Source organism: Myotis nattereri (assembly GCF_964212035.1).
Source record: "Myotis nattereri genome assembly, chromosome: 7".
Taxonomy (NCBI): Eukaryota; Metazoa; Chordata; class Mammalia; order Chiroptera; family Vespertilionidae; genus Myotis; species Myotis nattereri.
Window position 1 is genome coordinate 50,878,743 of NC_138082.1, and position 12,418 is coordinate 50,891,160.

At 41.4% G+C, this 12,418-nt stretch overlaps 1 protein-coding gene across 1 annotated transcript in view; it reads right to left on the reverse strand.

Moving 5' to 3' along the window:
• The window catches only part of SCN2A (sodium voltage-gated channel alpha subunit 2), a 95,233-nt gene that overhangs the window by 51,614 nt on the left and 31,201 nt on the right, over window positions 1-12,418 (reverse strand). The window contains exon 14 of the mRNA XM_081096283.1: window positions 9,619-9,857. Within this exon, the coding sequence (XP_080952409.1) occupies window positions 9,619-9,857 (239 nt within the window). The remainder of the gene's footprint in view (window positions 1-9,618; window positions 9,858-12,418) is intronic.

Consider the following 12,418-nt stretch of genomic DNA (forward strand, 5'->3'; position numbering starts at 1 on the left):
GTTGTTATGCAAATTTAAGTCCTGCATCTGCATTGATAAGAATTTCTAGAGATAAGATCATCCCTTCTTCTTGGTATAGCAGGGAGGCACCCTTACAGATGGAAATTTCTTTTACAAATATAATTATCTTTTGCAAAGGGTTCTATTTCATCTATAGAGCTCCCTCTGTCTACTGCTTCTTAAAATTAACCAGTTTAAAATAAAATAATCCTTATGCAAGAGAGACATATTTCTGTGTCACAAATTCAGTTTCCCTACAGCTCTTAGGCTACAAACCTACTCAGCATATCATTATATTGAATACTGTTGGCAATTGAAACAGAGTGGTATTTGTGTAATGTAATCTAATGTGCTATGACAATACTATAACTATGACATCATCAGGTGATAGGAATAGTTCAGCTCCATTATAATCTTACTAGAGGCCCAGTGCACATTTGTGCACTCGGGGAGTCCCTCAGCCCGGCCTATGCCCTCTTGCAGTGTGGGACCCCTCGGAGGATGTCCACTCCAGTGGGGACACTCACCCCATGGGGGTTTGGCCAGCCTGGGTGAGGGGCTGATGGCTGTTTTCATGCTGGCCACACCCTCTTTAGGGTGGGGGTCCCCACTGGGGTGCCTGGCCAGTCTATGTGAGGGGCTAAGGGCCATTTTCAGGCTGGCCAAGCCCCCTGGCAATGTAAGCTCCCAGCCTCTCCTTTTTTTAATTTTTATTTTATCCTGGGATTTATTTACCTTCTATAATTGAAACTTTGTTGCCTTTAGAGGAGGCCTGTGGAAAGCTTGGCTTCCTCCATTGCCAGGGGCAACCCACCCCTGCTCGCTCCAGCTCCGTGGCCACGGCTGGCTCAAAGCAGGTATCTGGGGTTTATTTACCTTCTATACTTGAAACTTTGTTGTTTTCAGTGGAGCTCAGAGCTGGCTGCGGCAGGCAGGGAAGCTTGACTTCCTCCATCACTGGAGCAAGCAAGCCTCCTGCTTGCTCCAGCTCTGTGGCTGCCAGTTGCCAACTTGGTTGGGTTAATTTGCATGTAGTTTCTCTGATTGGCTGGTGGGTGTGGCTTAAGGGGTAGCAAAGGTATGGTCAATTTACATGTTTGTCTTTTATTAGTGTAGATGGGACTTCCATTGTGGTCTGTCTATGGCTGAAATGTGGTACATAACTGTTTAAAGTATTTGTCTTCTGGCTGTTTGAAAGTTTCTTTTCAGTAGCTTGACTGAGCTGTGTTCAATGTATTTTGCTTTATATTTATTCTTGTTGATGTTCACTGAAATTTTATAATTTGCTATTAAGATGTCTAAGTTAATATTTTTTCAATGGAAAAAAAAATTGTCCATTATTTCTTCAAATATTTGTTTTCTTCCATACTCTCTCTCTTTTCTCCTTCTGGATCTCCCTTATACAAATACTAGTGGCCAGGTGCATGAATTTGTGCACATTGAAAGGGAATTAATTAGAAGAAATATTTTAATATAGCTATTCGCCCTTTCTCTATAACGGAAGTGTCAACCACATGTGTGCGATTGGCGTCAGTGAGAGTTTCATATGTATCGTGCATGTGTGAGTCAACTTAGCCTTTTATATATGTAGAATCAGCTTGCTTAATTAGACCTGCTTTCTGATTTAGCTAATTTTTTTTCCAGTCCAGTGAAGCATTGCAACTTCTCTTTCAGGTAATTGTCAGCAACACAAACAGTGGTAAATATCAACATGAAGCAGATTATTATTGTAGATCACACAGGGAGAACAAAGGGTAAAATATTTAACTGTATTTTAAGTGTTTGATTTATATTCTGCACAGTGAGAAAACCTGAAGTCATTTTCAAGGTTCACCATTTATTAGTTCTTTTCAGTTGGGTCAAGTTTCTAAGCTTTCTAAATCTCCATTTTCCAGCTAATGAAAAGAAAATAGGATTCCACCAAGTCTCCTATCTACCTACTCCAGGACTTCTGTGAGGATCAAATAAGATGAGGCATGAGAAAATGCTTCACAGACGTTTGGTTAAAGTGTAAAGTGTTTGCACCTGGCTATAAAGCAAGTCATGTTCCTGGGTTGAAGAAACTGTAAGGAGGCTAGTCCCTAGGGAGAAGAGGCTAGGGGTTGCTAAATGATGTCATTACCCAGCACCTACAGCCACTGTTTCTGGGCGGGGCTGGGCTATGGGAGCATTTTAAACCATAGGGTCTTGGCAACATCAGCTGTGATTTGGTGGGTTGTTGCTTCAGGGTAATGGTGGAGCCTGTGTCCCACTTGTGAGAAGCCGAGTGTTGCTTGGTGGGCGCTAAGTCCATAATTTCTCTGTAAATGGCCAGTGTGTGTCACGGCAGCTCCTGCATTGAGCATCTGTCTCCTGGTGGTGTGTGTGTGTCAGAGTGACCGGTCGGATGGTCTGACACTTAGCATATTAGCCTTTTATATATATAGATTAGGCCACTCGATAGTATTCTACAGATTAGTGAGACTCAAATTTATTTTTTCTTTCATTTTTTTCTGCTGTTCAAATTAGATAATTTCTATTGATTTGCATTAAGTTTAACAAGACTTTCTTCTGACAAGCTGTGCTTCTCCTAGAAAAGTTGTAATTTCTGTCAGTTGCCCCTCAAACCTTGTACTTAATTAGCACCAGACAAAGCTGCACCAAGTACCACTTTATCAGGCAAAGGGAATTTCTCAACCTTAGTGCAGACACAGTTAAGGACCAGAATGACTGCTTGGTGACCTTACCCTCATTACAACAGTAAAACACACACCTGGGTGGATATTTAACATGCTAATGAGACAGTCCATGTAGGAAGAAGCATGTAGTTCCACTGCACAGGTGCCAAAGAGCCCCTGCCTCTAAATATTAGACTTCAGGCTCCTGCCTTTTAAAACTGTTCCCAGCTTTTGTTCTGGAAGCAGCAGCCATTTATTTCCCCATTGGACACTGTTTCCCTTGTGAGCACAATCTATTTAATAAACCTTTGCCTGAATCCTGATTCTGTGGTTACACTCTTGATTTCTATCGTGTGAGTTCCCAGGAACCCAGTGCACTGGTTAAACATCCAGTGAGTTTTTCATTTTAGAATTTGTACTTTTCAGTTCTAAAATGATTGCTTTTTATAGTTTTTATTTTTATATTTATACAAATAAAAGAGTAATATACTAATTAGACTGGAGACCTTCCGGAGATCTTCCAGACGTCATTCTGAACAAACGGCCCTCACCCAGGCCAGCGTGCCCCCCACAGGGACTCTCACCCTTATGGGGGCATGGCCAGCCTGCAAACAGCCCTCAGCCCCTTGTCCAGGCCCATCCCACCCCCAGCAGGGACCCTCACCCCAATGGGGGTGTGGCTGCCTATAAATAGCCCTCAGCCCCTTGCCCAGGCCAGCCATGCCCTCTAGCGGGGACACTCACCTTGATGGGGGCATGGCAAGCCTACAAGTGGTCATCAGCCCCTTGCCCAGGCCAGCCACACCCCCGAGCAGGGACCCCCACCCCAAAGAGTGTGTGGCCAGCCTAAAACGGCCCTCAGCCCCTTGCCCAGGCAGGCATGGCCCCCAGTGGGGACCCCTACCCCGATAGGGGCATGGCCAGCCTGCAAACCACCCCAGGCCCCTCACCCAGGCCGGCCCTGCCCCCCAAGGGAACCCCTACCCTGATCCGGGACCCCCTTCAGGGCAGACCAGCTGGCTCCCACCCATGAACCAGGCCTCTATTTATACGAATAAAAGGGTAATATACTAATTAGACCAGGAGACCTTCCATATGTCCTACCAGACAAAGCCATGGTGGTGGAGCCGAGGCAGAGGCGGTTAGGAGCGATCAGGCCAGGAGAGGAGGGCAGTTGGGTGTGGTAAGGTCGGTGGGTGGGGGGGGGGGAGTTGGGGGTGAGCAGGCTGGCAGGGGTGGCCAGTTGGGGACGAGCAGGCCAGCAGTGTGGGGCAGTTGGGGGCCAGCAGGCCAGCAGTAGGAGGCAGTTGGGGGCGATCAGTCTGGTAGGGGGGGCCAGTTTGGGGTGAGAAGGTTGGCAGGCAGAGTGGTTAGGGGCAATCAGGCAGGCAGGCAGGTGAGCAGTTAGGAGCCAGCAGTCCTGGATTGTGAAAGGGATGTCCAACTGCTGGTTTAGGCCTGAGGGGCAGTCAGACATCCCCCAAGGGATCCCAGATTGGAGAGGGTACAGGCCGGGCTGAGGGACAACCCCCCTGTACAAATTTCATGTACTAGGCCACTAGTGTTTATATAAACACTCTATCTGTTTATTCTTTGTGATTATTTTTTTCCTTTCAAATGTTTATACATATATAGCTCCTTTAAAATCTCCTTTTAATAATAGTTCCACTAAAATTCTTTTTTGTTAAGTCTATCAATTCTGTCATTTCTGGTTCTATTGAGTGTTTTTTCTCACAACTGTGAGTCATATTTACCTATTTCTTCACATAATACATAATCTTATATGTGCTATGGATGATGTGTTGTAGCAATTTTTGATTCAATTATTTTCCATTGAAGAGTATTGATATTTTTCTAGCAGGCAGTTAAATTATAGGTTGGCCACCTGAAACTTACAGTACCTTGGTTTTATATTTAATTAGGGTAGGGTTGCTTTGGTTTACTCTTTGTTCTAGTTAATAATTCTGGTTCTCTGACATAATTTTTACTCCTAAAGTGTAGTCATCTGGGATTTCAAAGTATTTATCCAATTTGTCCAATTTCTTTTCTTGGTTTGCTTCAAATTCCCAACTTTGTTGGCAAGTATTCCCTTCTAATTTTTTATTTTTTATTTTTTTGGAACACTTTGTGAAGAACCGGTATTAATTTTTTTTTTTTAATTTAGATTTTAGAGAGAGAAAGAGAAACATTGATTGGCTGCCTTCTGCACACACTCTGATGGGGATGGAACCCACAATCTGGGCATGTGCCCTGAATGGGAATCAAACCCAAGACCCTTCAGTGTATAAGACAACAGTACAACCAACTGAGCCACACTAGCCAGGGCTTCGTGCTAATTCTTAAAACATTAGGTAGAATTAACCAGTAAAACTATTTTGGCCTAGGCTTGCCTTTGTAGGAATATCATTTTTAAATTACTAATTCAATCTGTACTTGTTATAGGCTTTTGCAGATTTTCTGTTACTTCTTGGGTCAGTTTCAGTAGTTTGTTACTTTCTAGGGATTTTTCCATTTTATCAAGGTTATCTAATTTGTTGGCATACAATTGTTTGTATTATTCTTTATACTCCTTTTTATTTCTATAAGGTTTATAGTGAGATTCCCTCTTCCTTCTTCATTCCCCCTTTAATGATTTAAGTCTTTTATTTTTGTACTAGAGGCCCAGTGCATGAAATTCATGCATGGGGGGGTGTCCCTCAGCCCAGCCTGCACCCTCTCCAATCCAGGACTCCTCGGGGGATGTCCACAGGGATCGGGCCTAAACTAGCAGTCAGACATGCCTCTAGCAATCCAAAACTGCTGGCTCCTAACCATTTGCCTGCTTGCCTTCCTGATTGCCCCTAACTACCTCTGCCTCGGCCCTGCACCCGGGACCCAGGCTTCCCTCCCTCTGGCCGGCCACAGGCACCCAGGACCCAGTCCGGCTTCACCCGGGCAGGCTGCAGCCACAAGGGACCATAGGCAGGCGGCTTCACCCAGGCCAACCGCAGGTACCTAGGACCACGGGGCAAGCAGCTTTTCTCCATCTCCTGGGCTGCAGGTGTTGGTGCTTGGGACCATGGGGCAGGCTGCTTTTCTCTGTCTCCTGGGCCGTAGGTGCTGGCACCTGGGACTGTGGGCGGCGGCTTTGCCTGGGCCCGGCTTTGTCAGGAAGGACATCTGGAAGTTCGTCTGAAAGATGCCTGGTCTAATAAGCATACTACCCTTTTATTAGTATAGATGTCTAGCTAAAGACTTGTCATTTCTGTCAGTCTTTTCAAAGAATCAACTTTTGAGTTTCTTGATTTTTTCTAGTTTTCCTATTCTCTATTTCATTCATTTTCACTCTTTATTATTTCTTTTCTTCTGCTAGCATGGAGTTTAGTTTCTGCTTCCTTTTTTAGTGTCTTAAAGGGTAAGGATAGATTATGGATTGTTTCTGAATATCCACCACCACAATCCATTATCTATTCTTATCACCAACACACACACCCTTTTTTTCTTCTTTAAACCACTAGTTACTTAGGAGTATGTTTTTCAATTTCCACATATTTGTAAATTTTCCAAATTTATTTCTGTTACTGATTTCTGATTTCATTCTGTTTTTGTCAGAAAATGTACTTTATATGATTTCTATCTTTTTTAAGTTCAAAAGGTTTGTCTTATGACTTAAAATATAGCTTACCCTGGGTAATATTCCATATGATCTTGACCCGAATGTGTATCTTATCTCTCTATATTTCATTACTCCATGATTCACCTCAAATACAAATTTACCTTCTTTAACACATAAGACTAGTCCCACCTATGAATTGTCCATTTGTTACTATGTCTTTCTAGCAACTTCTTTCTCTTCTTCTGGTAATCACAGACCTACTTTTTTTTTCATAATTCATTTTATTTACTCTGTCTTCAGTGATAAAACAGGGTTATTGTTTTACCAAATAGGCATGCTAACCCTAGAATCAGAGTCACCACTGGCTTCGAAATGGTCATGTAACTCCAACCCAGCCAATGATAACCAACTCCTAGGCTTCTGTTAAAACTATTAGTTAGGAAGTACTAATAGGACCTACGTTGGTAGGATAAAGGTTGTGTAGAACATTGTCACCAATAGAATACCCAGCCATAGATGAACAAAACATACTGGGAAGAATTAGGGCAGGAAGCTGACTCCCAATAACATTGACTGAGAACTTGAATCTAGCCAGGTTAAAATATGGAGCTATGCCCAAATTGACTTTACTTACTTGAGTTAATGGATTCTCTTTATTTTTGCTTAAGCCCACTTGAGTTGTTTCTAAATACTCACCTCCACAAAGCTTTCTTTCATCTCTTGCTCATAGTTTAGAGATAATGTTGAAGAGATTCCTATGTAGATGACAATTTGCAAGAGGTAATGTTATTGTCCTTCCCTCCTCTAAAGGTCTGTGATTGTTGGCGATAGCTTACAATATTCTCTGAAATAGCTTTCACAGTCTGTGATACAGGGTTCACACCTTCCACCACTACGTCAGTTTCTCATGGGTTCAGTTTCCCAAGTGGTAAAATGCAGACAATCACAGTATCTACCTTAGGACTAAATTTGTGGGAACCGAGAGAGAAGGATTTTATGTAAACCATTTAGCATAGTGCCTAATAATACAAGTGGTCAGCATATATTAGCTTTATCATTGGATCAGTGAAGACCAGTCTGGACTATAATAAAAAACACAATGGTTACTTCAGATCCTAAAAACATTGTACACTATACTTTAGAATATATTATTTAATATCTGTATACAACCTGTTTATCTGTTCATATATCAAGTGGAAAATGCATGAGAACTTAATAAGTCTCTTATATTTTTTATATAAATTTATTCCTTTTGTTTGTCTGTAAAGACCACTTTACTTTCATTTCTATCACTCTATCACAGCCATGGGCAAACTATGGCCCGCAGGCTGGATCCGGCCCGTTTGAAAAGAATAAAACTAAAAAAAAAAAAGACCGTACCCTTTTATGTAATGATGTTTACTTTGAATTTATATTAGTTCACACAAACACTCCATCCATGCTTTTGTTCCGGCCCTCCGGTCCAGTTTAAGAACCCATTGTGGCCCTCGAGTCAAAAAGTTTGCCCACCCCTGCTCTATCATGTAGCCAGAGTAAAAATATATGCAAAAATCATCATTTATAAATTCCTAATTTTATAGAAGAAATTTAAACAGAAATAATAACCACTATATGATGTTTCCTACCACAAAGAATCCACCTTAATCTTATATAATAAAAGCCTACTATGCAAATCGATTGAAGGGCCAAATGACAGGTGGCTATGAAGTTCACTGACCACAAGGGGGAAGACACTGAATGCAGGAACTGCCCCCTGGTGGTCAGTGCACTCCCACAGGGGGAGTGCTGCTCAGCCAGAAGCCAGGCTCATGGCAGTGCTAAGGAGCAGCGAGCAGATGGGCAGTAAGCAGCGAGGTCCAGGCTGAGGGACCCTGCCCCCGCCCCCTGTGAATGAATTTCATGCACCGGGCCTCAAGTGTATTTATAAGTGATAAAATTATTTGACTTGGCATATTTTATAATTTGTTTGGCAAAGTATATATGTCCTAAAAATCTATTCTAAATACTTGGAAAAATACATCAGGATTTTTTAAAAATCATAGATCAATGTCCTCCATAATTCATAATCATCTTTCTAATGAACTAGTAGCTCAGTGCACGAAATTTGTGCATGTTAAAAGGGAATTATTTGCCCTAACCGGTTTTGCTCAGTGGATAGAGCATCGGCCTGCGGACTCAAGGGTCCCGGGTTCCATTCCAGTCAAGGGCATGTACCTTGGTTGTGGGCACATCCCCAGTGGGGAGTGTGCAGGAGGCAGCTGACCGATGTTTCTCTCTCATCAATGTTTCTAACTCTCTATCCCTCTCCCTTCCTCTCTATAAAAAATCAATAAAATATATTTTTTTAAAAAGGGAATCAATTAGCAAACTGTCCACCTGTCGATTCCGTGAGGAAAGGGGCTCCCTCCTCCCTCCTGTCAGGGTCCGAGGTACAGGAAAATGGGGTTCCTGGCTGTCAGGCCACTGACAGCAAGCTATCCAACATCGGATTCTGTGGGGAATGGGGCTCCCTCCTTTCTACTGTCAGGGTCTGGTTTGAAGGTCAGCCATGCCCCCTGTTGGGCCAGACCCAGAGTTCTACCATGCCGTGGCCTCCACCTCAGTAACCCAGGACTGACTACTGTTGGGTGCTTCTGGTGCTCTGAGGGTGGGTTCTTCCCTCAGGCCACATGGGAAACAGCTGGGGAGGGCATAGCCCTTGGCAAACGACCCAGGATTCAGTGGGTCCACACACTGAGTTTCGGGTCCTACTTCAAACCCTGCCCTCACCGGAAACAGCTCCAGGAAACAGCTCGGGGTCGGCGTAGCTGTTGCCAAGAAACCCCTGCAGGACTGACTTCCTTGCACTCGGTCGAGCTTCTGGCTTGATGTTACACCCAAACAGCTCTGGAAAACAGCTCGGGGAAGGCGCAGCCCTTGGCAAAGCGACCCAGGATTCAGTAGGTCCACACTCTGAGGGCTAGTTCCTGCCTCAAACCCTGCCCTTGCCGGAAACAGCTCTGGGAAACAGCTCGGGGGAGGGCACAGCCGTTGCCAAGACAACCCCTGCAGGACTGACTTCCTTCTGCTTGGTTGCGATTCTGATGGTCATGATGAGCAACACCCATGTTTTTTTATATAAGTAGATGAGCAACTTAAATTTAATTCTAAATCAAATTGTAGATAAAATCTTTGAATTTTTCGCACTCCTTCAGTTGGTGATATATTTTTGTTATTTATAAAGGGAAGCTAAACTTTTTCTGTCCAGGTATACTCAGCCAATAAATTCATATTTAATTTGAGAGTTGATATTCATCAAGTGTGAGAGTAAAATTCGTTATGTCAATCATTAAGTCCATTGAAAGAGGTACCCTCAGTGAGCCTTACCAGGTTGCCGACTGACAGCACACTGCTGAACTGCTCCGTCATGGGGTAGTGCTCCATGGCCATGAAGAGTGTATTTAAGACAATGCAGATGGTGATGGCCAGGTCAACAAATGGGTCCATCACGACCAGGTTGACGAGATGTTTCACTTTTAACCAGGGTTTACAGCAGTCCCAAATCAAACACAGGTTAGCAAATTTATACCAGCAGGGTGGGCATTTCTGCCTGGATTCTTCAAGTTCTGGAAGAAAAAAGTTAGACTACTCATGAAAACTGCTTACTTTCTACTAAGCAGCCTTTGGTTTAAATTGAAAGTGATATTGAAAAAAAAAACTAAAGTTATTAAATGTGTTAATCTGATGATGGAGCAGGAAAACACTTATAATGCATTAGTTGTCATAGACATGGGCACAGAAAAGCTATTAAACTTTCCAAATTCTTCTTGGCTAAGCAGAGTTTCCATGATTCTATCTGCAATAGTAAACGGTCTGATAATTATCTTCAAAGCTATGAGAAATTATTAGGTGGGACTTGTATTAATGATACTGAAAACTCATCCATGTTCCAGATAGAGCAAGTACACATATATTATCAAAGAATTACTCTCAAGAGATGTCCATAAAACCTTTATCAGTCATGCGGAATCTCAGTTTCTTGGATTACATATGTTTTGCGGGTCTTTCAAGAAAATAGTTTTTTCAGTATCACCAGTCTTAGTAAAAACATTTCTAATTAAGCTTATTAGATACAGGCTATATATTAAGCTCTACAAGATTTGTTTTCTTAATTTAATTAGAGGGTATGAAAGAAGAGGAAATATCAACTCTAAGAAACTGGATCTTCACTATATAATAAATCCATGTTTCACAAAGTGGAAAAATGTAGAATTCATAAATTTTATGATATAGTTTTTATGTTAAAATGTATAACTATTATACAAACCTATGATATAAAATTTCATGTTAAAATATGTTTATTTTTAAGTACTTTCTTTTCAAAAAGGACTTTAACTAAATAATGGGAAAAAGAGTTCAGAAATGCACAGGTCTTTAAGATGATACAATACTGAAACTTGGTAAATATTGGAAAATAATTTTAGAAAATTAGAAGTGGGAAATGATCTATTCTCTTCCTTTGGTAGGATGATCTCTTAATCAACTCTTCAGTGGAAACAGCATGCAGAACTTGTTTTCTGACAAAATCATTGTCGCATACCCTACTACCTGCTCTATTAAATGAGACCATCACTTCTTAGGAGCGAGAAAGATTCTTTTTTCATTTGTGGCATCATTGACACTGGTAAGACACTTCGGTATTACTACTGTGGCAACTGAAATATCCCTCTAAACTTGGTATAGTTTACTAGGAACTAAACTTTGTAAGGGAAGAAACAGCATATGAAATAAACAATCACAACCACAGGTGATGATTTTTGTCCTGCTGATAAACATTCACTACTAACCAATGCTATAAAGTTTACCACTTCCCTAAAATAAATTAATTTCCTGGTGTGTTTTTTTAACAGAATTCCATTAGCAGTGGATTCTTCAACTGTCTTTTTAGGTATTGAAATTCTTCCAGTGCACAGTTTGTTTATATTTCTTTTAACATGCAATTTTGTAAGCAATAAAGAATAGCTGAGTTGTAAATCAGAGGAAAAATATAAATATAATTATTATACACTATTTTGTGGCTATTTTTAAGATTCCCAAATAACCTTATGGTTATGCTGGAGATTAAAATATATTATCATTTACAGTAAATCACAAAAGAGAAACAAAGAAATCTCTTTGTGTACAGTTAGAGCAAGTCAGAGCAAATTTTTTTAAATGCTACCTGTCATTTATTAGATAAACAGAAGCAACAGTAATTGTGCAGAAAAAAAAAAAGAAATAAATCAGAGACAAGTTCAAAAGTGGAAATTCAGCCGGTATTATTCATCTCGACTCCAGGAAAAAGTGTAGCAAAGCTGTTAAGTTCTAAAGTAAAATTGTTCAATTATTCATGCCAAAAGAGGAAGAGTTTTCTATTTTGAAACAACAAAGCACTCAGGAGAGAACTACAACCATCTCTCCATTATTCCTGTGTGAGTTATGCACACTGAGAATCATCGACAGCCCAGTTGAGACTTCTGCTCAATTACTCAGGTACTCCTAACTCACCCTCCCACTATCCCTCCCTGGCTGTGATGAGGAGACATTTCTATATGGCTTGGGATTTTGAAAAAGTGGAAAGGCAATTCATTTTTGCTCATGTCCTCTAGTTTCATGAACTGATTAGCTATTCATCACCCTGGACAATGGAGACTTGGCTGTAATGCAAAAGAAGGAAAACAAAAGTTGCCAGCCCAATCAACAAGCTGCTTCGTAAAAAGGGAAAGTAAACTAAACCATAATTAGACTTAGAAGACAAGAGCACGAAATAAACAGGTTATGTCCACCTAAGAAACCTTCCCTCCGTTATTAGGAACAACAACAAAAGAGGCTATATAGAAAAGACAGCTCTGGTATACATATGCATGCTAAGGATTGCTAACAACAAGCTTGGATCAATGCCGCATTCAAGGTGTTTAGAAATCATTGAATAAAATGTAAGCTTTTTATCCTATACAGCCAACGAAAAACGAATAAAACTTAGACATTGTCTTTCACAAGAAAACACCATAAAGCCAAAAGCTCTGCAGACACTAAAACCAAACCCTCCGTGTCCTGCTTCCTCTGTTACACTTAGTTCCAGGACATCCTTCCCCCTAAGTGACCCCCTGAGACACATTCCCATGGAGGGTGACCTGGGTGCACTAAT